The sequence below is a fragment of the Fundulus heteroclitus genome, chromosome 15 (assembly GCF_011125445.2).
Source record: "Fundulus heteroclitus isolate FHET01 chromosome 15, MU-UCD_Fhet_4.1, whole genome shotgun sequence".
In the NCBI taxonomy this organism is placed as follows: domain Eukaryota; kingdom Metazoa; phylum Chordata; class Actinopteri; order Cyprinodontiformes; family Fundulidae; genus Fundulus; species Fundulus heteroclitus.
In genome coordinates, this window is record NC_046375.1 from 25,769,036 (window position 1) to 25,793,322 (window position 24,287).

Sequence of the window (24,287 nt, forward strand, 5' to 3'; positions counted from 1 at the left end):
GGCCCATGCCCTTTTCTCATCAATAATGATTAAAAGATAACTTTCCTAAAATACTGCCCAAATGTCCCCATTTAACATACCTGGAGGAGATGTTGGGCATGTAGAGTTACCTGTGTAGCAAAAGTACAGATCATATTTTAATGTTTCTATCTAGCAATAACAACAAAAAAATACCTCTATAGATATGACTTGATTTGTTTTTATGGACTGCGTACTCCTTTGGATTCATAATCTTCTCTGAAAAGCAATGGGGCAGTATGCTTACTTGTGATTGGCTGACAGAATTCATCATTAGAAGGCAGTCCATATATGCATGTACAGAGTCCACTGCTGCATGAAGTGTTGCTGTTGCACATGTCACACGGCAAAGCAAAGCCACTCTCACATTGACATCGCAGTCCATAAGTAGAGTTTGGATAGCAGACTGTTGGATATTTCAAAAGATGGAAATCACCGTTATATTCTCAGTATCAAATCCAGTGAGGTGGCTAAATCCTTAAGAAAGCAGTAACTCTTACCTGTGGTCAAGTATAACTCTGTAATGTTTACAAATTTTGAGGATGGTATGAGGAAGGTTTCATTTCTCAGTGCCTCTCTAAACACATCCAATTGAGCTGATGGGTAACTTGACAGTGGGAGGCGTAACTCCAGGACCAAATCAATCTCTGTTGAGGTAAACAAGTAAAAATTCAATCAGGATTAAGACCACAGAGCAGTTGTGACTGGATTAAATGGGGAAAAGCTTCGCATTTGGTCATTGATTTTTTTTCTGCACTTCCACGTGTCAGATTATCAAGATAATATTACTGCACAGGGTGGAAAACTGGCCCTCTTCAAAGAATATTTAGCCAAAATTCAAATATTCTGTGGAATGACTTGACAAAAGTGGAGCATTTTGAGAAGTGTGCATCCTCAGGAAAAGCTAATGCCAGATTCATATGGCAAGATAATATGCAGAATTTTTGCCCCAATCTCACCCTTCTGAGAATCTTAAGGATGTGCCGATTATCATGATGGCTCTTAAGACGATCTTGTGAGATATAGCTGCTGGGTATGGTGTATTGTGAGTGATCTAGTCTGCTCCAAAGATATCAGGACCAGTTCCAACCAGGCATAAAAAAGCATTTCAGGATGCTACCATTCTAAAGATAGAATTGTAAACATTGTGGTGGTAGTGTGGTTGCCTGGGGCTATTTTGCTGCTTCAGAACCTGGATAACTTCCCGTAATTGATGGAAACATGAATAGTCCTCTCTACCAGAAAATCATGAAGGACAATAACCAGCTATCGGTTTGTCTATTTTATTTCAAGCCGATTAAAGTTATGCAAAGACACAAAGACCTGAAACAAGCCAATGAGTTAACTTCTGAATGTTTAATTATTAAATTCAACAACAAAAAAGGTTTTGTTGAGGCATAGTCAAAGTGCGGATTTAAATCTAATAGAGATACTGTGGAATGACTTTACAAAGGCTGTTCATCCTCAAAAACACTCCAAAGTGGCTGGAAAAACAACAATTCTGCAAAGAGGATGGGGACAAAATTCCTCTACAGTGATGCAATTCACAGAATCCCTGAACCTGCCAGAGTAACAGAGACTGCCTCTCTGAGTCCCTGAGCAAGAGCCCAGCCCCAGAATACTCCTTGGCCACCACAAAGTAGAAGTCCACTGCTCCCTAAGGTATGGGTTAAATGCAGAGGATAAATCCTATTGGAGTGTGTTACCATGACAATAAAGACGATTATTAAAAGACTCATTACCAGTTTATAGCAAATGATTGATGGCAGTTCTTGCCATGGGTGGTACAAGTAGTTATAAGGTTTAGGGGGCATTTAGTTTTACACATAGGACCAGATTTATTCAAACGGCTTTTGTCCCTGAATTTAAAAAGAAAAATCATAATTCGAAAGAAAATAATGCTTTGTACATACTCAGGTTACCTTTATCTGTTTAAAATGGGTTTTTAAAATGTGACAAATAAGCAAAAACAAGACATCTGAGGTAGCAAGTGCTTTTTCACAACACTGTATTTGTATTTACTATATCCTCTATGTATTTTGGCCCTTATTTGACAAATTCAGATTGATATAAATCATGTATTGTTACATCATGAATTCTACAGCCCTTACAGTCGCTTTATAATTAACTGTTTGTATGCTTACACAGCTTCATTCAAAATAGATATATTGTATATTACCATAAATTGGAAGAGGAGATGTGGTTGGGATGGCTGTTGTAGGGTCTGTGAATAAAAAAAGAAAAAATAGCATTACTTAGTCAAGGATGTGATGTGCTTGGTCTATAGGTCGTCCTTGAAATATCAGTATATTTACAATTTGTTTTATGTCAAACTTTCAACACTTTCACAGGTTTCTTTTAAGTGAGCTTTGTGAAACATTGCTGAAAGGTGACCTTTAACTTAAGTCAAATACCTTAGTTGCACTTTCCCTTGAAACAATGAGGGACAGGACATTGTTTGTCCCATCATAAGCCAATGAATATCTGAGCCATCCATTACACATTTAATTTTCTTAAACAAATCTCAATGAACTGTTTTTCTCCGATGGCCCATGCCCTTTGCTCATCAATAATGATTAAAAGATAACTTTCCTAAAATACTGCCCAAATGTCCCCATTTAACATACCTGGAGGAGATGTTGGGCATGTAGAGTTACCTGTGTAGCAAAAGTACAGATCATATTTTAATGTTTCTATCTAGCAAAAACAACAAAAAATACTTCTATAGATATGACTTGATTTGTTTTTATGGACAGCGTACTCCTTTGGAATCCATAATCTTCTCTGAATAGCAATGGGGCAGTATGCTTACTTATGATTGGCTGACAGAATTCATCATTAGAAGGCAGTCCATATATGCATGTACAGAGTCCACTGCTGCATGAAGTGTTGCTGTTGCACATGTCACACGGCAAAGCAAAGCCACTCTCACATTGACATCGCAGTCCATAAGTAGAGTTTGGATAGCAGACTGTTGGATATTTCAAAAGATGGAAATCACCGTTATATTCTCAGTATCAAATGCAGTGAGGTGGCTAAATCCTTAAGAAAGCAGTAACTCTTACCTGTGGTCAAGTATAACTCTGTAATGTTTACAAATTTTGAGGATGGTATGAGGAAGGTTTCATTTCTCAGTGCCTCTCTAAACACATCCAATTGAGCTGATGGGTAACTTGACAGTGGGAGGCGTAACTCCAGGACCAAATCAATCTCTGTTGAGGTAAACAAATAAGATAATACATTCCATTATTGTCTCAAAAATGAAGAAAATGGCAAAAACACAGAAAAATTTTCACACAATTTCTAGTAATGACAAAACAAGCTAATCTGATCGAAGGTTAATTCTAAGTCAACACACAATGAACTTAAAAGCCATAAATAAAAGTAAACACAAATACCAGATAATATGGCATACTCAGGTAAAAAAAATAGGAAACATTCATGCTTAACACAGTAGAAACACTTGCCTATTTGCGGAACAATACAAGATAATATGCAAAATGCATGATGGAACAGTAGCATCTCAAAGAACGTAGCTAAGGCATGTGCAAGTTTACCTTATCTGGGAGACTCTAAACTACTCATGATCAGATCAGAACCCATGCAACCATTAGCATGTTTCTAAACAGTTTTTGATTTTGTTGTCAGCAGCAGAGTTCATAAAGTCTAACAGTGCTGGGAGAAACAAATTGTGGAAATGGTCCTTTGAGAATCTGGGATGCAGCAGTCTGTTACTGTGAGAGCTCTACAGCTCTGCAACAGCTCCATGCACAGGGCGGAAGACATTTCCCATTAATTATGTTTCTTTTCTTACAGTCTTTCTGTCTCCCACCTTCTGTACTGGGTCCATGGAGCATCCTAGGACAGAGTTGACCCTCCTAATGAATTTATCCAGTCACTTCTCAGTTTCAGATAAGCTTCTGTGACAGGCTAAACCATAGAGATGCAGATGATGCCACCGCAGAGTCAAAGAATGTCTTCAGGGGTTCTCCCTGCACTTCAAAAGACCTGATTCTACTCAGCAAGTGCAGTCTGCTCTGACCCTTCATATAAAGAGCATCACCATTATGACTCCAGTCTAGTTTTTTGTTCAGGTGAATGACCAGGTACTTATAACAGTCCACTATCTCAACATCAGTACCATGGATGTTCATGTGTCAGTGAGGATGGTCTCAGTTTGCGAAAGTCTACCTCCAGCTCCTTTTTTTTTCTCTGCCTGAGGTGGGTTTTAAATAATTAAATAAAAATATTTTTTAAATAAAAATTCCAACTGAATTAAGAGCCCCAAGCAGTTGGGAGAATTGTGTCATCTCTGTCCACTGAGCGATAGAGGGAAAATACAAGTGAAAATGCAAATATTTGCTTATCATCACTACATTCCTTTAGTGTGTTTACTCCAAGAATCAATGAGAAATTGGTGATTGTAACAGCCTTTATTACTTCATGTTCTCATTAACTTTTGCAGTCTTTGGGTTAATTTATATTACATTTAATTTATTTATGATGTGCCAATTCACAGCACATGTTGCCTAATGGCATTCACTCAGTCAAATCATAGAAACAGGTTCCAAGTTCATTCCTATCAATCCTGGTAATCAAACAATCCGACTAAGTTTTTTATTTATATTGATTGAAAATTATATTTAAGGATTACCAGCAGACTCATTGACTTGAAGTAATGCAGCACTCACTACTTCTTGATGTGCATGTAGTGACAGGGGACAGTTACTAGCCTTGCTTCACTGACTTTGCAGCAATCCCTTAAACCAAGTTTGTATGCAGCAACACTAGAAAGGAAAACTTCCCTTTAACAGGAAAAACAACCTCTAACAGAAGCAAAACCAAGCTCAGTGTGAAGGGCCATCTGCAATAACTGACTGAGGGTTTGAGATGACAGAGCTTACACACAAAAATAACAGAAGTACTGTTTCAGGAGTACTTTCTATGTGAAAGAAAAGTAAAAAGCTAATCGCAGAATTAGCTCCTATAGTTGCTTCATCTAGGAGAGAAACAGTGTATATGCCTGTGCTTTATTAAGTCATCATTGATATTTATTATATACACTCCTTCCTGTCGAGTGGCTGCTGGTGCAGCATTCTGCTGCTACTCACTGACAACTTCCAAGAGTTTTTTATTTTTTTTGGACCATATGGACTCAGCAATCCTTAACGAGATATTCCAGTTTTTTCCCTGATAATAACTTATTATTCTTAATTTACCATTTGCTAAAAACCTATCTGTTTCAGTGATATAGCTTTGGCCTGCTTGCTTTGTATCTCACCTGAGATTCTGACTTCACCTAGCTGCAGTTATCAAGAATTTGTACAGTTATCTTGAGTTTTATAAAAGTCACTTGTAAATAAAGTGCATTATTATTAACAGTATTATCTTAAACAACAGAAGTTTTTTTAAGTAAAGGCTTAAATGCAGCTCTCTAAAAAGCCTATGATACTGACCCATCTCCCAAAGATAGATGGATTTCCCCCATATCTATATTGGGGGCAGTATCAAAAGGAATCACTTCCTTAAATCATTTGGTTGAGATTGGGGCTACCCTACAAGTTAAAGGATTAGATAAAGCTAACATATTTGCTAGAAATATCCACTGAATCAAAACAGTCCAAACAGATCATTAACACTGTCTCACTTACTGAGGAGGAAGTAATCATGTTGAGAATGCCAACAATCTTATTTTTAGCAGAATACGTTGTATTTATAGAGAATCTCATGAAGTCATTATTGTTGAGAGTTTAGTGAAAGGAAGACTCAACAGAGCTATAACACTATGTATGTTTGACAAATATTCTAAAATGAAAACAATGATCATTCCTATTCTTCTCTATTAGTTATGAGAAATACCCTGTTCTAGCTTGACAAAGTGTCTTTTTATACAACCGTATAAAAATATATTTTTAGTAGAAATTCTTTAGGGTGCTGATTTTGTTAAAAAAAAAATTTTTTACAATTTCCCTGCATCAAAGTATCTGCAGTACATGGGTCTGAATTAAAGCAGGGAGCAAGCTTATTAGATAGAATAACTATCTTCTTTCTCAAGGGGGGTACATCTTCTAATGCAACTCGCAATGTGAAGTTAACATTATCAATAAAAACATCAATTTGCAAAAGATCTGGGTGTTAACTTTCATGGCTACAATGTGCAGCAATTTAAAATTTTCCATTTCACAAAATATTTATTTTGTCATACCGTAAGTTGGTGAAGGAGTTGAAGTTGTTGTCACTGTTAGGGGAAAAAAAGATGGATGAGAACCATTGAAAAAGACCTGTGGGAAAGTGACTAATGAACTCAGGAACACACACAGAGGTGGTTGTTGTGCGACTTTTGGATGTGTCACTGTGTCAAAACAACTGGATTGTGTACTTTGGGAACCAGCAGGACTCTGTAGTGTATAAGGACGTAATTCAGTCATTTGGTTATTTTGCATTGCATGCATCGTGATGAAAATGTTTTGTTTTTCTTAGCTGTGGCCAAGAAACATCTCCTGTAACAGTTTGTGTTGAAGTAGTCCAAATAAGCCTACAGTTACTCAACAAGACACTCTCTTGTTTAATAACTGTATTGTGAAGAATGCATCTTATTACACTATTGCAGGGGTCTTCAACCCTAATCCTCAGGACCCACCGTCCCGCGTGTTTTAGATGTGACTGTGCTCCATCACACCTGAATCAAATGATTGGATGAACTTCTCAGCAGCTATCAAGGACAGCAGAAACCTGTTAATCACGCATTAATTTAGGTCAGGTGTGTGGAGACAGAGAAACACCTAAAACATGCAAGACAATGGGTCCTGAGGATCAGGGTTGAAGATCCCTGCACTATTGGATATCTGCCTTGCATTTCATTGCAGTGGGAAAATATAGTGCAATCTGTAAAAATGTCCCAGCTTTACCTACTTATGCATACGATACTGTAAGATACCCAAGTAGATGATCAGATAAGCTAGGCTGCCGATTCTTTGGCCAAAAAGGATATAATTTTGTTTTTGCAGCTCTGGGAGAGATAACATATTTATCTGTTCTTGCAGCTTATGTATAACATTCAGGACCATGACTCTAATGTGCAAATATTCATATATCTACCACATTTCGAGAACTTACATAAGTGAAACGTTGATTTAATGATGGCATTATCAAATATTTTGCTACACTGCAGAAAAGTTTACTCTGCTGAAGATGCAAATAGAAATATCATCAGTAGGTGGAGTTGCTCCAACTGCCACAGCCCAACCAGTTTTCTAATTATTTTAGTCCACATAGAAGCACTTAAAGGAGCAATAAGTAATAATGACAACACCCTGCCACAGACAAGAATCATATATGCCTCTTGTAAACGGTCTGTTGTTGCTGTGAAACCCCACATCAGGTATATGATGTTGTGTTCTGTTTCTGGTCTGCTTCTCTTACTGCCTCCCTTGTTTGCTGCCTTGTGCTCTTTTGTCTAGACCAGGGGTCACCAACATGGTGCTCGCGGACACAAAGTAGCCCCTGAGGACCACATGTGGTGTCCCACGTGCCTGTGCTAAAAAAACAAAAAAACAAAAAACAATCTGCCATTGAGCTGCATCCAAAACTTATAGATTTAAAAATGGCAATATCTATGACAAAGCATGACAAATGTGTTTATTTTACATAAAGTTAAGGTGAACTCTGAGCGTTCTAGTTCAAAGGTCAATACTGGTAGCCCTTCGTATGACATAACACCAATCAAGTAGGTCTCAGTTTCAACAAGGTTGGTGACCCCTGGCCTAGACAAAATACCAAATGCTGTGCTCTGTTTTGGGAGCTCTTACATTGGCTCAGGAACCAGGAAATAAACATGGGCTACACACAGCAAAAAAATTGGTTCCAGACCGTACCTCTAGGCTTGAAATGAGAAAAATGTGACAAAGACATTATAGATGGAGAGGACTGATTGCTTATAGGGAATTTTACTTCCATCCCAGGTGACAAATAAGAATGATTTTTTGTAATTTAGCAGTACATTTCTTACTTATTGCTTCTTTAAGGACTGTGCAGCGTATTGAACTTTCATCCCCAGGTTAGAAATTTGGAAAGTGGAAAAAAATAGCTTTCGTTATCCATCTGTAAAAATGTTTGGCACAAAGGTTATCAAAAATATGGTGTTCTTATCTTATCTCCAGCATAAAAACCCATTAACGACTCTTACTCAGTCTTTAGGTGTTCAAAGATATAATCCTCCTTGTGATATTGATAGCCCCATGAACATTTGTTCTTCTGGTTCTCATGTACTTTGTTCCATTGTAATAAAATTGGGAATTTTCGACTTAAATTTAAAATGCTAGTTATCACACTGTCAAGTTTCCTGCATAAGCAAAAAAAAAGAGTCTTTTGCTTATGCTCAGTCTGACGAAAACACTGAGTCTTTAAATACTATATTGTTATGTGGAAAGTAGCAGCATGTCCAGATTAACGTTTTCCTGTTTTCTCTCAGGTTCATTGTGATACAATTAAGGTTGATTTTGTTGGTTCAACCTAGTTTCTTAGTTTGTAATTAGGTAAATAAAAAAATGTTACATACCTGGAGCAGATGTTGGGCATACAGAGTTATCTGAGGAGCAACAGAAAATAATATAGTAAAAAAATAGACAGTTTTTGAATTTCAGTCTAGAAAACACAGGCCATTTTAGGCCTAGTACACACGTAGCAGGATATCTGGGGAAAACTAATAAATTTTGTATGCCATTATGCCTTTCATCCACACATAAATTAGTTTGTACATCCCTTAAAACAAATGATTGTAAAAACTCTGGACAAAGTGGAGATTTATAAATACTATTTTTTGAACCTTGCATGTGTGTACATGAATAGACAGAGATTAAGGCCCGGTGCTGAAGTCACAAATGTGCAGCCATTGTTATAGACTAGCCACAGTGGATTAAAGAAATGTATGATGTCTAAGAGCTGCTGGTTTCTACATTGATTTTGTGATTGACTGTTAATAATATGTGTCTAATCAATGTTAAACTGGACAAATTCAGTAACCCTCGGCATCCCTGGTTCGTTCATTCAAATGATTTGTTCAAAAGAAAATAAATCATTTGAGTGAATGAACTGAACCAAATCACTTCATTAACGGATTCATACATTTCATACGCAGAAATGCGTGCTCATTCACTTCCAAATTCATTAGCAGCGACTGGTAGAAACAGTGCCACTACTTCCCGCACACTATAGTCACTAAGTCACTCATTCCTATATTGCATGAATCAGTATATGTTCCATTGCTGCTCTTCCTGAGATTCACAACTCTCCTGGACACTTCTAGTACAGCACTGATTCGTGATTCTAGTGTACTGGTAAATCAAGTGTTCTGCTGAACATAGCAGGAGACCGAATCGATCAGCGCTGAATCGGTGTTTCTCTCCCACTGTCACTCAGTCGAGATTCGCAAATCCCCTGAACCGCTGTCCTTACCACGGTATTGACGAATCAGTGCGAATCACTTAGATCCGTTCAGCGTGAACGCGACTCAGGCTGTGAACCATGTGCTCCTGTGAACAAGACGAGTGGAACCTGATTTGTGCAGCACGTATATCTTACTGAGGGTGGTGGTGTCACTGAATCTCACGGTACTTCAAGGACTGAGATGGATGACAGATGTGTTTTGGGATCAGTCATTTATATACTTTTTCCTGGGGAAATCTGGAATTATATATTTTTCAGAGGTGACAGACTTTTTGCCTTTTGCGAGGAGGACTCAGAGTAGAGCCGCTGGTCCTCCACGTCGAGAGGAGCCAGTTGAGGTGGCTCGGGCATCTGGTCAGGATGCCTCCTGGACGCCTCCCTGGTGAGGTGTTCCAGGCACGTCCCACCGGGAGGAGGCCCAGGGGAAGACCCAGGACACGCTGGAGGGACTATGTCTCTCAGCTGGTCTGGAAACGCCTTGGGATTCTTCCGGAGGAGCTGGCCCAATTGGCCAGGGAGAGGGACGTCTGGGCCTCCCTACTGAAGCTGCTACCCCCGCGACCCGACCCCGGATAAGTGGAAGACGATGGATGGATGGATGGATGGATGGATGGATGGATGGATGGATGGATGGATGGATGGATGGATGGACGGACAGACTTTTGATCCAGAATGTCCCAAAAACCTTGGATGTGGATTTGAAATATGGCAGCTGAGCTCCGTGTCTAGCTGCAGATGGGTCCCAGCTCTTGCGGTGAAATACTGTGCTGCTTTGTTCATAGCCCGAACGAAGGAGGCAGAGGCAGTGATATTTTTTTTTATCCAAAAGTTGTATTTTGAAACGTGTTTTCTTTCTTTCCTTTTTTCTATTTAAGCTGACTGATTTCCGGTTGCTAGAATTTCAAAATAAGCTAAGGAGAGAGCCTGAAAAGTCAGTTTGACTTGTTTTATCTGTAAAGAAACAAAATAGGGAGTTAAAGTTCTATAAATAGCAAACTTAGTGTGACTAAAGCCCTGCTTATTCCCTATTTTAAATGTAAAGGAAAAGCTAATGCTGTTGCAGCTCTATGAATAGCACACTAAGCCATGATAATTAAGGTATATAATGTAAGGAAATGAAAATGTAGTTATAGGAACGTAACGATTCAGTAAACAAATCATTTTAACAAATCATTTTAATGTACTGATTCTAGAGATTCAGTTAACTAAAAAGAACTGTAGTGCCCATCACTAACTGAACTTGCCTCTCCAACAGAGCATTTCCTGTCTTTGTCTCAGTATCAAGATGTCAAAGTAAAAGCGTAAATGAAACATTATGAATATTACAGTTCAGAGGTCTTTGTCTGTTTTGACAAGCCATGCAAAGGAGAAAAGGGGCTGGGAGGTCAGCTGTTTTACACAGGCCCATTGCTGTTCAACATCGCTTTTATTTTTGAAGGACTCTGACTTGCTGCTGTAGGTTTAGATTTGTAGGACACTGCCTTCTATGCCTCTGGCATGTTTAAACAATGGTCAATGGACAATATAATGGTTTGTGTGGATGAAAACCTTGCTAAAAACATGTGCGTACAACATTATTTTTGAAAACAATGTGGGAAAGATATTCGTTTTTTAAATACCCTGCTACATGTGTACAATGAGATCAGAAATTCCAAATATTTTATTAAACATTATCCATGGTTCTGACATTATACTGCTCCCTACCTGAATACTGTATGTTTCGGGCTATAAGTTGCTCCGGTCACATTAGTCAAAAAATGCGTTATTAAGAGAAAAACATATATAGATGGTAATGTGGCTGTAGATGGTAATGTTTACTCCTTGGTTCATGGTGATCAAAATGAATTACCATTATAACTTGATATACAAGTCGCACCTGAATATAATTCGCAGAATCGGCCAAACTATGAAAAAAGTGCAACTTATAGTCCGAAAAATATGGAAATACTATTTATTTTTTAACAAAGATTTTTGCTTACTTGTGATTGGCTGACAGAAGTTGTCATTGGAAGGAAGTCCAAACGCACAAGTACAATATTCCTTCCTGGGGTCATTGCATGAATTGCTGCTGTTGCACATGTCACATGGCCAGGCAAAACCTTCTTCACATTGACAGAGCAGCTCATCGGTGGAGTTTGGAGAGCAAGCTGGCAAAGGTATTTGAAAAGATTTAAAGCTTATACATTCAAAGCATCAATTCCGGGCAGATAAATCTGTAGTCGAGCTGAAACTCTTACCTGTGGTGAGCTCTATATCTATTACATCTACAAGCTGGGAGAGCTGAATCGGGAAGATTTCATTTTCCAGTGCTGTCCTGAGTAAATCAAGCAAATTCAAGGGTGCAGAGTTGAATGGAATCCGCAAGTCAAGGACCACATCCATCTCCACTAGCTCTGAGAATGTAAACAGCAAAAAATCATGATTATTATGAGTCAACATAGTGATTGTTTAGAAAAACATTGTAATAACCAGTTCTGCATGAACAGATATATTTCCTGTAAATGCCAACAATCCTAAAACAGTTCCAAAGCACTGTCATTTAGTTTTGTTTTTTTATACGTTTTTCGTATATACTGGGCTGACAGGATAGGGGGTACGAGTGAGGGGGAGAGACATGCAGCAAAGGACCACAGGTCAGAGTCAAACCTGGGTCAGCCACGTTGAGGACTAAGGGTACATGGGTCATGTGCACGACCCACTGTGCCACCGAAGCACGCCCATGTGTGATTTAGTTTTACTAGTTCGCAGACCATGGTCTTCCTATATCAAGTTGGCCATTAACTGCTGGGGATAGGTACCAGCCCCAAACAGTCTTTCATGGATTAAGAGAGTATATCATATGTAATTAGATGGAACTATGAAGATCTACAGGCCAGTGACTAAAAAAAAGGATTGTCCATGTTCCAGCAAATACAACCCTACAATCTAACAATAGAACCCATCATCTACTTTTGCTCCCTACCAGAGAGTTGTAAATTGTTAAAAAGCTCTTACAATATTGTGGACTCTTTCTGGAGTTCACTCTGGCAGCTATAAACCCAGATATCTTCATGACAAACATTTACTGTCAAAAAAATATTATATGCACTTTGGTTTGATTTGACTGTTGTTGGTGTAACTACTGTAAATTTAAAGCAAAGCAGGATTATTAAAAAGTAAAAAAAAAATCTAATAAAACATTATTTAAAAAATCTCTGCCAATTATTTTTGTGGAACTTCTGAAGGCTTGATTCATACATCTCTTTCAGAATGAAGGATATGTTAAACATAACCAGTGTCTTACAAAGTTATGTACACCCCCTTTTCAGCTTACATTCAATGTATTTTTGTGGAATCTTATATGATATAGCAGCACAAGTATTTCTTTATTGTGAAGAGAACTTGAAATAATTCACAATTTCTGTTTTTTTTTTAACAAATAAAAATCTTACAAGCACCACAAGCTAACCACCTTTTGCTGCAATCAAAACTTTGTCTTCTCTTTTGAGGTAAAACTCAGCCTTTGCCATTGATGTGGAAAACAATGCCTATTATTTTATTTTCTATTTTATACTTTAAACCAATTTATTGAAGAACATCCATATAAATGTATTTTTAAGTAATTTCTAAATGTTTAATTTTGGTCTTGTAGATCAGAAAAACGATTCCTGCATTCACTACATGACATGAGGCTAACTTTGAGTCGGAATTGTTCCGGCTTTGTTTGAAATAGAGCTGTTGTCTCTTCACTGTTAAGAAAACAGTGAAGAGAACAGTGTTTGTGGAGCACATGACTAATATTTGTCCTGACAATAGATTTTCAATCTGTACACAGCCGTGCACCTCTTAGTTTCACTATAGATTTGTACACTATTTTGTGTTTTAAAATTGTCACTTGTTCTACAGCATGACTTTCCTTGAAATGAGATAGAAGATGTGCAGGTTTTGATTACTGCAGCTTGAATTTTTTTTGAAGCAAACTGTTCACCTGTTGGACTACAACTCAGATCTCCATGTTTCACATACCTGCAGAAGGTGTGGGAGTTGGCTTGCATGTAGTTAAATCTGTGGAGCAACAGGAAAAATAAATCTGTATGAAAACAACAAATGTAGTATCATCTGGACTAGGATCTAAAATAAATTTTGGCACTTGAACAATTAGGTCTCTATCATACCACACATACAATTGGTTAGCATTAACAAACTATTTAAAAAAAGGCTTCCAAAAGTGTGCTTACTTGTGATTGGCTGACAGAACTCATCATTTGGAGGAAGTCCATACATACACGTACAGGTTTCATTGTTGCATGAGCTGCTGCTGTTACATATGTCACATGGCCAAACAAAGCCGTTCTCACATTGACACTGCAGTCCATCAGCAAAGTTTGGATTGCAGGCTGTTTCAGGTAAAGACAGACATTTTTTTTTAATTCTTACAGGCATGAAAACCTGACTCTGTAGGTTAACCACTTAACAAGCAGACACTCTAACCTGTGGTGAAGGAAATCTCTTTCACTCCAAGAGACGGCGAGATGGTTATTGGGTAACTGACAGCTTGCACATAACTTCTGAATAAGCTGATTATATTTGACGAAATTCCGGAGGTTGGGATGAGCAAGACAAGGTCCACGTAGATGTCCACTGTGTCTATGTGTGGGATCATACAAGAGTCATTGCACAAGGTGAACATGATGATTAGAAACAGCTTTCACATAGCCAAGTTTACTTGAGGTGGGCCAAACTGCATACACTTTGAGATTCTCTATTACATTTCTAAACAAAAAGACTGAGATGTGCATAAACAGTATGAGGTTTTACAAAATATATTTCTTTCACTTTAACATGATACTCAACACATAAGCTTCATCACATGAACACAAAACTGCAAAGTGCCATACCATTTGCTTGGGTAGAAGGTGGTGTTGCAGTAACTGTCACTGTGGAAATGTAACACAAAATCATTGGGAGTATAACAGTGGTCATTGCTACCAAACAAGTTTCTCTGATTCTGCAGATGCAAGATGTTTGTTAAATGGTGGGAAAAATAAAACGAGAGGCCTATTTTCTTGGAAATGGCTTTCAAACAACACGATGGTTCTGAGAAAACTATTTGCCACACATTTTTTTTATTCTTACAGGCATAATGGAATGCACTTCCTTGTTTCATGTTTGATTGAAGTAGATAAGCTTTGCAGATAAGCTTAATTTGAAGACACAACAAGTTCTCTCTTTATCATTGTCATTGTCTGTTTTGGTACTACCCTTGAATATTTTTATCTTAATGAGCTTATTAAACAAACTGCCCTCCCCCTATCAGTAAGAATACCAGACCACAGAAGTTAAATAAATCACATTGTCAAAGAACAGAAAAACTGAAATACGTTAAACCAACAACAAAAAACAAACACGAAAATTAAAAAGGGGGATAAATAATTTTCATAAAGAAGGGTTTCGCAAAAATGTACTATCACCTGTGATATACCAATGATAGAAGGGTGCTATAAATATGATTTATTCAAATAATATTTGTTCCTAAATTACATTCATGGTTTTGTACTTGTATTTGTTGTTGTATTCGTTTTGGCCACTAGATGTCCTCAGTCATCTCTTTCTTTGTCTCACCATCTGTTACAACTAGTTATGCTTCCCTCCCTTCTGTCACTCAGCTATTCCCTGGTCCATCCCAGTTTTGTGCAATCGTCGTCGGTTCAAAACTCTGGCTCATTAAACAAGACCTATGACCATAGATTGTTCCCAGTGCGACACTCAGTGTGGCAGTACACTACTTTCTAGGGGATGTTAAACACAGTGACAAATTTCTCCTTTTGATATTATAAAGTTAAATACATTTATCATATATATTGTGTGGGTTAATACACCTAACAACCAAACATCCCTTATCCACTTCAGCTTGGACTACAAAATTGCATCAAAATAATAATAATAAATAATAATAAAAACGGTGGATGCACGACATTGGTTAGCCAGAAGTCCCTGACCTTGTTGAGCAGTTCCACAGCAAATAGTCTGACATAATTGTTCAGGCAAATGTAATAAAGAATAAAGAAAACTGAACAACTCGGAAAATATAACCAAAATATAATATAAAGATATCTACGGAGCACCAGGACAAACAAAAGTATTTTTTTTTTAAATTCCTAAAGGCAAGTACATAACAAAATATATTTAAGGTCACAAAAAATGAAGATTTGCATGATTTGCCCCTTATAGAATACTAGTAAGGCACTAACAGATGAATGTTGTAGGGGAACGTTTATAAAACAGTGTGCATTTTAAACCTCTAGTAAAAATCATGGAGTTTAAAATAACAGAATCTTTGTAAAAGTACTAGAAGATGCATTATGACAGAGCTTTCAGACCTACCTATTTGGCTGTTGTTTAACTGGCAGAACACACCATCAGCCGGTAGGTCAGTAATGCAGCCACATGTGTCACCAATGATTGCATCACAGACTCCATAGGTAATGCAGTTGTTATAAGACCAGGCAAAGTTTTCCTCACACGTGCACTGGTAGCCAGTTATATTTGGTGAACACACTGTGGGAAAAACCATCATTGCACAATACTTAGGCTGAATGATCATTGTCCCCAGACAAAGGATAAAGATAAAAAAAGCTGTATTATACCTGTTGTGGTTTCAAGGCTTGTGATTTCCACAGTGTTGTTGATCTGTATAGGAAAGCTGATATTGCTGAGAATCATTTGGAGACTCTCAAGGTCTGAGAACGTTATGACGAGTTGGAACTCGTGTTCAGTGAAATTTGTGGAAGCTGGAATGGAAACAGACATGATTAAAAGCTGTATCAGAAACTGTTTAAACAACAGTCCTGACAAAAACATTAATAAGACATTTTCTGAATGCAGGAGCTGGCAATCATTCTTTGCACGGACTTACTTTCTCTTTTCTCCCTTGCATGAAGGATGGATGATGTAACATCCCTCAGTTCCTGTAAAGAATCAACACATCTGTGTATTTCTGTAACCTTGACAACTAACAGTAACTATCTAATCTATGAAAGGAAATTCTTACAAGGAAAGACTACAACAAGTGTGTTGACCTTTTAGGCTCACCTCAAAGAAGATTGTCACAGACTGTCTGGTTCCGGGTTGGTCCAGAGTGAAGCATATAATTAGGAGCAAAACACCAAACCGCAGTGTCTTTGGTAAAGCCATCCTCCCTATAGGGAGAATAACAATAAATACTTTCCAAACCTCTGAGTATTTATTTAAAAAAATCTATGAGAAGGTCCACAATTAAGTATGTTCCATCTTTCAAGTCTACATTTACTGAAGTGTCGCAGCTATGGAGAGACATCTGGTGCGCTGTAACGGGGAAAGCTTGGATGCATTGGCTCTTTGCATCCCCAGCGTCAGTGATTTGATGTCAGCTGTGGATACCTCCCATGATGTATTGGGGTATGCGGATTCCTTCGTTCCCACGGATGGAGGTAACTTTTCCGCCAATGACCAGCTGGCCTTCTCCACCAAAGATACAGACGTGGGCTATACCTAGACTACCAGAGAGGCTGTCATGGTGAGAGGCAATTTACAACCTGTTGCAGTTGCACCTCCAAATTTGCCCAAATGGAGCTTAGTTGTTAAACAAGGGTGACGCATGAGAGCTGAGAGCCATGTCTGATTGTGGATAATTTGTTGCAAAAATGTGATGTTTTATGTCTGCAAGAAACTTTTCTATCCAAAGAGGATTTGGTAAACTGAACTGTGGTGCTGGTAGAAACTACTGTGGAAGAAGTCACGGAGAATGTGGAATGGTTCTCATTAATTAAAATAACAATGTAGTTGCTCTGTCGGGCGGACGTGCAGGTATGTGAAAGGAACAGAGTGGTCATGGAGGACGATACCCTCCCCATGGGGTAGCCAGCCACATGAGGAGGGTATCGTAAGAGTGTAAGTATGATTAAGTGCTTTGCAAAATGTTTGATTTACTCTTAACTTCCCAACTTTTAAAGCTGCTGTAGACCCTTATGGATCCTGTGACAAAGCATTTTTAAGCTTGGTCACAATATTAAAATCAAATCATTGGTACACAAATGTATATCAACAGATGAGCCCATTAGTAATGGGCAGTTGGCTTAAAGAAACAATGTTTTTGAGTTAGTTAGGTTCCAACTCTCAAAAACTTACAATACAGCCATAGGATTAATTCCGGCCAATCATCACCTCAATTCTCACCCTCATATGGGTGACCAAAACATCGTTCCTTTAAGCCAGGCCAATAACAACCCTAACAACTCCCCATTACAGAGGAGTGGACCAGTTTCGGTCCAATCTGCTGGTTTAATTTCTTTAACGACCGCCCATTACTAAGGGGTTGACCTGTTTCTGTGTAATTTGCATGTTATCTAAGCCATTACAAGGCCTTTGTTGGGCAGTAGTATAAAGTTTGGTACTCCACATTACTCCAGACTTTTTGAATTGAGAAAACTTCCTGGATAGGAAGCGAAACGTCTTCAACTACGGAAAACAAGTCCAGTTGCTTTGTTTTTTACTTTTTCTTGTACTGAAATGTGCTATATAAATAAATTTGCCTCTCCTTACCTTACCTGAAAACCAACAAACCACCAGCCCTGATCACAATCTATTTCATGTTATAAACACAGTACTGGTTACACAGAATTATTCATACTGTTTCTCACTTGCAAATATGTATTTGCACACTTCAATCTCTCAAGGACTGTCTGTTTAGACTTCCATGCAAATTGTACGATTCTGCAACTAAACTCTTGGCACAGTACTGTAGACTGCTGTCTGACTTTTTGACTTGAAAATGAGTCCATTGGATGCTAAGGACTATATACACATGTAAACCCCTCAGGGGGTCTTGTAGTTGGCCAGTGCAACTACAAGAACAAAATAAATAAATCAAAAGTGGAAAGATCATGTCTTGTCGTGTCTGCACCGGTGTCTGCCTCATGAAAAATGTCATAATGGTGGTAACACATAATGACAATAAAGCTTCTTAATTCTTTGTATCTCCATGTCCACCTTTCTTTTCATTTAATGTAAAGTTCATCATATTCACCACTTTAGTCCGCTAGGACTTTGTTTAGCCGTCCGTCTGTTTTCTTCCGCTTATCCGGAGTCGGATCGTGGGGGTAGCAGCTTCAGTAGGGAGGCCCAGACGTCCCTCTCCCCGGCTACTTGGGCCAGCTCCTCCGGGGGAATCCCAAGGCGCTCCCAGGCCAGCCGAGAGACATAGTCCCTCCAGCGTGTCCTGGGTCTCCCTCTGGGTCTCCTCCCGGTGGGACGTGCCCGGAACACCTCACCAGGGAGGCGTCCAGGAGGCATCCTGACCAGATGCCCGAGCCACCTCAACTGGCTCCTCTCGACGTGGAGGAGCAGCGGCTCTACTCTGAGTCCTCCCCGGATGACTGAGCTCCTCACCCTATCTCTAAGGGAGAGCCCAGACACACTACGGATAAAACTCATTTCGGCCGCTTGTATCCAGGATCTCGTTCTTTCGGTCATGACCCAAAGCTCGTGACCATAGATGAGGGTAGGAACGTAGATCGACCGGTAAATCGAGAGCTTCGCCTTTTGGCTCAGCTCTCTCTTCACCACAATGGAATCGGAACGGATGGCTAGACTAGCCATCTCATATTTTTTTGCAGCAAGCATACCCAAACTGCTTTGACTTTGTGATTTAAAATTGGCTTGTTTTTATTTAGTTTTTTATCAGTTCAGTTTCTTTTCTTCAGGGATGACAGTGAACAATGAGTGCAGATTTATTGCCAAGCCAAGTTGGAAAAACTATATTTTTGAGTGTAATTTGGTTGTTCAGCTGAGTTTAAACTGTGAAAATGACTGTATATCTGTGTGCAGAGTCCTAACCATTCCTGCAGACAGACCAAGAGAGGACCATAAAAACCTGTTATTTTTTTTTCTTTGTCATGCTTGCTTTTGTCACTGCATGGACGTTTTGAAAAAGTTGCATTCCTCTTTTGAGATAAAGTCAACAAAGTCACACCTTGGTTAATAAGAGAGAAGTAGGTGATTGAAAATGTATTGTTTTATGTTAGACGATTAGGAGCCATTTAACACCAATAGAGGACAAAATGTAACCTGCAGATACATTCTTCAAAAACTCAAGGTAAATTGCCACTGTAACTAACAACAATAATGAAAACAATTAGTAAAACCTTTCTGCTGAGGGTAAATACAGTAGGACGAAATATGTAAGTATGTTAGTCCAGTGTCTGATTTGACAACCTGTTTGACAACCATAGAAATGTGTTTCCTGGTTGTTGAAGACACCTGCTGTTGTCAGTAGTACTAAAAAGTCTGTAGTCTCTGAACAACATGATAGTTGTAGTGCTCACCTAAATATTTTCTTTAAAAATGTTTCTGCAATAGTTAAAGACAACAGACGAACTGGATGCAGACTGTTAACAATTTAAAGTCCATGGATGCACAAGATAATTAATTTCTACTGCTTCCAACTTCACATTCCAGGACAGGGGTAGAGCTCCGAAGAGCAATAAAACCAAGCATATTAAGAATAAAAATAAATCTCTAATCTGGTAAGGAAACTGTAGATCTGATAAGTGAACTGAATTGAACTTCTGCATTTGAAATTTACTTTCAGTACAGCTCATCAAGAGAAAGACATACATGGGTAGATGGGAGACTGCGGCCGCAGCTCTGCCAGGCTAAAGAACGGCATGTAAAGGATGAATTCTTGGCCCATCTTTGAGTGAATTATCAAAAGCTTTCCAGCTGTAGTTTACAGGAAGTATTGCAGATTTACTAGAAATAGACCAAGACAACACTGCTGAAAAATGTTAGACGTGCAAAGAATATTTGTCTTCTATGGTGCAGCTGTGAAGCTGGACCTGTTTAATTTCCTTTTAATCTTGAGATCTATAGAACTACTCTAAAAGTACAAATTCGAAAGGACAACTCCCTGCGATGAAGAGCAATGAGATGTACATTTAAACACAATAACAACTAGTTAGGACAATAAGATGTGTTGCTGCAAATGACAAGAAAACAAACCAGAACCATTTACAAAATACCTCAATTAAAAACATGCAGAAATGTGCTGTAGGATAAATGTTAATACAGTGTAGCAAAATTTAGAAAATCTTGCTATGCATAATTTTTAACAACATTTGAAATGTGAGGATTCATGCAAAATCCATACCATTAAAAAAGTTACCTTTTGAACTGTGTACTTATTTCCAGCTAAACCATCCCTTTACAGAAAATGTTTTTAAACATTTGCATCCAAATGTATTGTTAAAGTACCTAAATAATTGAGATTAAGCATCTATTGATTGCCAAATAATTGTAAGAAACACATAAAAATAAAAAAACAAGAAAAACTAAGCTCATGCAGTTATGACAACTTACAAAGGCATCATAAATAACAACAGAAATGCCATTTAAAGTATTAAAATTTTGCTATTTACATGCAAGTGTTCATATTTGTTTGAATTATTTGCTCAAACAAGCCTTCAAACATTTAATTGACTTTGGAGTTGATTCCAACTACGGAGGCAACATTATTTCAATCTTTTTATATTAATCTATGAGGAACTCCCTTCTCATTCAAAAAACAACAAAATATTTTTAGTGTTCTTCCAATGAATGCAGAATTAAAGATAAAGGAAGAAAAAGGCAATCACAAATGTATGAGAATACGACACACAAAAATGTTCTGCAGAAGGAGACCATCCATAGACCATCCAACATTAGGATATAAAATATACTGAGAAGTAGCACATTTGATACATAAGGATACATAAGCACTGCTTACCACCACACCAGCTTATATCAGTTTTAGTCTTTTGAGTTCTCTTTTCTACTAGCCTAGGAACATGCATTTTAGATTAGGGAATATAAAATAACTGTAGGAATATGCATTTGAACAAAATCAACTGTTGTTTGTTCCAGAGACTCCACCCACCTAATATATACCTATATACATTGACCTACATAACAGTAGTTTTCAAATCTATCATCTCTCCATGGTGGAAAGTTTTGGACCAATCATATATCCACAAATCTTTGTAAAACAACCCTGTTGTATCACATGGGAGTGTTGGGTATTGGGATTCTGATCATCTGCCAGTGTGGAATTACTGATCCATGCATCAAACTGGGAGGCGGTCAAATTGCAATTAACAATAATCCCCACCACCTATTTCATTAACAGTTAAGACAGCGTACACCCCGTTTCATATAACTCTAATTGCAGACTGTACTTTGGCCTCACATGATGCCCAGAATCCATTACGTTGTCACACAGAATTATAACCTCAAGGCACAAACCGACGTTTGTTTTTCGTTCCACCAAACACTTTCTGACCTTGTGTTCATCTTATGTACGCTTTGGGCTGAACAAAGTGGAACTGATTAAGAAATGGGATGGGTAGGTCACAGGATGAAAGCTGGCAAGGTAAGTAGTTTCTCTGCATGCGATTAAATTCCTGACAACCTGATGGTACCAGTTTGACCATTTATCTCCTTAAGAGATAAAAAAAGAAAATGAAAGTATGGCTCGGTTCCACTGTGTTAATGCCTCCTTTGTATTGTTCTGGAACTAAAGTTCCTCAAATTATTCTAGAATGTTGCAGTATGCGTCTACACCCAGTTTTGTGTTAGAGTCTGAACTGAACTGTTGTGTAGAAAAGATTAATGAACACACTTTGTATTATTTGGTTTTAAAAATGAAACAAAAGATTTAGGTTTGGGATTGGGAAACTGAGCATAAGCGACAAAAAGTTGTTGTTTTTTTATTTTTAAATATGTTTGTATATATTTTTCTCACTGCCTGAGATTAAATCAGACAAAACCTTCCCTGTTTTAGGTTCATTATGATTGCTATTACCATTTTTCTCATTTGTTGATAATGTGGTACTGCTGGCATGTACATCTCATCTTGCTATCCTGTGTTAAATGTGTAGTAAGTGTTTTGTCCTTGAAAAACTTGATCACTGTAGTTAATTGTAAAAATAATTTGGTGAAGTGGAATCCACAAAGTCCTGTGTTTCTTGATTTTTGAGCCAAGGTGGGGTCGAAGACTGAGTAAGTTGACCAACTGCATCCTGCTATTCCACCATGCAATACCATATTTCACCGACACTTGTCCAGAGTGTACTCTGTGTCTTATCTGCTAACTCCTAGGATACAATGTTACATTTCATAAAATTTCTCAGTTTTCTCCTAATGGGGTCTTGCACCAGTCATTGCTGTTCAACTTAATCCCCCTTTAAAAAGAGCCCATTTCATACAATTGCTCAACATAAAAAAAAATTATTTCTAAAGTGAAACTAAGCAAGTCTTACAGAAAGTGAGCGTTGACATGTAACCATACCAGTTTGGCTATCAATGGACTTACTGAAACACAGCTGACTCAGTTTGATTGTCTTGAAATCAAATAAAACAATCCTGCCTTGGGCGGGATGTGTTAAAGCATGCTGTAATAGGTTACGTAATTGAGCTTTTCAGACTTGGACCTTCTGCAAATGCATGCAGCATGACTCATTACAGGATAAACTTTGTTTCTTTTCTACTGTTTATATCCAGCACAATCTCTACATCCTTAGAAACACACAGAAATTACTCCCTGCTTCAAGGTTCTATTCCCCATGCGACTGCCACATGGGGAAAGAAAAACAAACAAACAAAAAAAACGATGCAATGAAATTTGAAGGACCATGAGTCTTTCCCTTATGATGAAACACTGAGGCATTGGGACACTTAAACTGGTGCCTTTTTTCTATAGTGGCTAAATGTGGTGCGCTCCTAATGCTAGCTTAGCAGTGCTCTATGAGTAAAGATGTCTGTTTCAGATCTGTTTTTCTTTGTCCAGACAATATTTTTGCTAGCAGCTACATTTATAGAAATAGTTCTTTAGGATTTTACTTTATTTTAGGTGTTAGGTCTTTCTAAAGACTACAGCAGCTCAGCTAGGGGGGAAAAAAACCCTGGTTACCACTGAGACTAAACCCAGGTTGAAGAAAATTAGTGCACGGATGGGATGATTTCTAAGGCAAATGTTCCAGCTTCTGTGGTATCAAGAGAGCTTCTCATCTCCCTATTGCTGTATGTTTCACACATCTAAAGCAAGAAACTGCCTCACTTACATCCTCTTGATAGATTACAATTAAAGATTTAAAACATTTCATGATCAGCTCACCTCTTCTTTTCTTCTGGTTTCCAAAGAGGATCTTGTCAAGAAGGTAACTTCATTTTACTGCTCTCTAGAGACACAAAGATGTTATCCAGGAGGCAAGTGAAAGCCTTTGATTTTATTTCCTGAACAAGTGTTGTTGAAGAGCACACTCGTCAGATTGTTGAACAAGAGCAAGTTTAATACTTGCTCAGGCAAGTGTCTAGTCACTGACTGTGGGGATTGTCTGTCAAAACAAATGTCTGCGGCAAGTCTTTTCAGAGTGTGACTGAGTAGCTGGAGAACATCCCTATTACCCTTTAACAATGCTTTTGTATTTATGCTAAGCGGATGACGTTTTTGTTTAAGCCAACACCCACACCCAAAAACCGCCTGCCTGCCCTACCTTCTAGACTAGAGAAAAAATACGTTGAAACATGCAGAATTTCACATTTCTTGCAGTTTATCTAAGTTCTGCACATAAATAACCAGACATTAGTAGAGTGGTGCCTCAGAGCATCCACCATTTTGTTCTGACCTGAGTTGTTTCTCCTACGGGGTACATCCTGATATCTGACTGGAAATGAGGTATGTAATTTCAGCAGATACTAAAGTAATCACTGGGATACATTTTACAAGAGGCCCTTTTTATATGTGGTTCTGGTTCTTTTGGTTATTTATTCCTCTA

The 24,287-nt window shown here is 38.2% G+C and overlaps 1 protein-coding gene across 1 annotated transcript in view; it reads right to left on the reverse strand.

Moving 5' to 3' along the window:
• The window catches only part of LOC105921293 (mucin-3A), a 44,151-nt gene extending 20,292 nt beyond the window's left edge, over nt 1-23,859 (reverse strand). Inside the window, exons 1-20 of the mRNA XM_036147640.1 lie at nt 23,627-23,859; nt 16,534-16,640; nt 16,358-16,409; nt 16,089-16,232; nt 15,826-15,999; nt 14,340-14,378; nt 13,933-14,088; nt 13,680-13,838; nt 13,468-13,506; nt 11,700-11,855; nt 11,442-11,609; nt 8,576-8,605; nt 6,224-6,256; nt 3,084-3,230; nt 2,831-2,989; nt 2,646-2,675; nt 2,198-2,242; nt 519-665; nt 266-424; nt 81-110 (exon numbers count right to left, since the gene is read on the reverse strand). Of these exons, the coding sequence (XP_036003533.1) occupies nt 81-110; nt 266-424; nt 519-665; nt 2,198-2,242; nt 2,646-2,675; nt 2,831-2,989; nt 3,084-3,230; nt 6,224-6,256; nt 8,576-8,605; nt 11,442-11,609; nt 11,700-11,855; nt 13,468-13,506; nt 13,680-13,838; nt 13,933-14,088; nt 14,340-14,378; nt 15,826-15,999; nt 16,089-16,232; nt 16,358-16,409; nt 16,534-16,635 (1,969 nt within the window). The 5' untranslated portion in view covers nt 16,636-16,640; nt 23,627-23,859. The remainder of the gene's footprint in view (nt 1-80; nt 111-265; nt 425-518; nt 666-2,197; nt 2,243-2,645; nt 2,676-2,830; nt 2,990-3,083; nt 3,231-6,223; nt 6,257-8,575; nt 8,606-11,441; nt 11,610-11,699; nt 11,856-13,467; nt 13,507-13,679; nt 13,839-13,932; nt 14,089-14,339; nt 14,379-15,825; nt 16,000-16,088; nt 16,233-16,357; nt 16,410-16,533; nt 16,641-23,626) is intronic.
• Between the last annotated feature and the right edge of the window lie 428 nt (nt 23,860-24,287).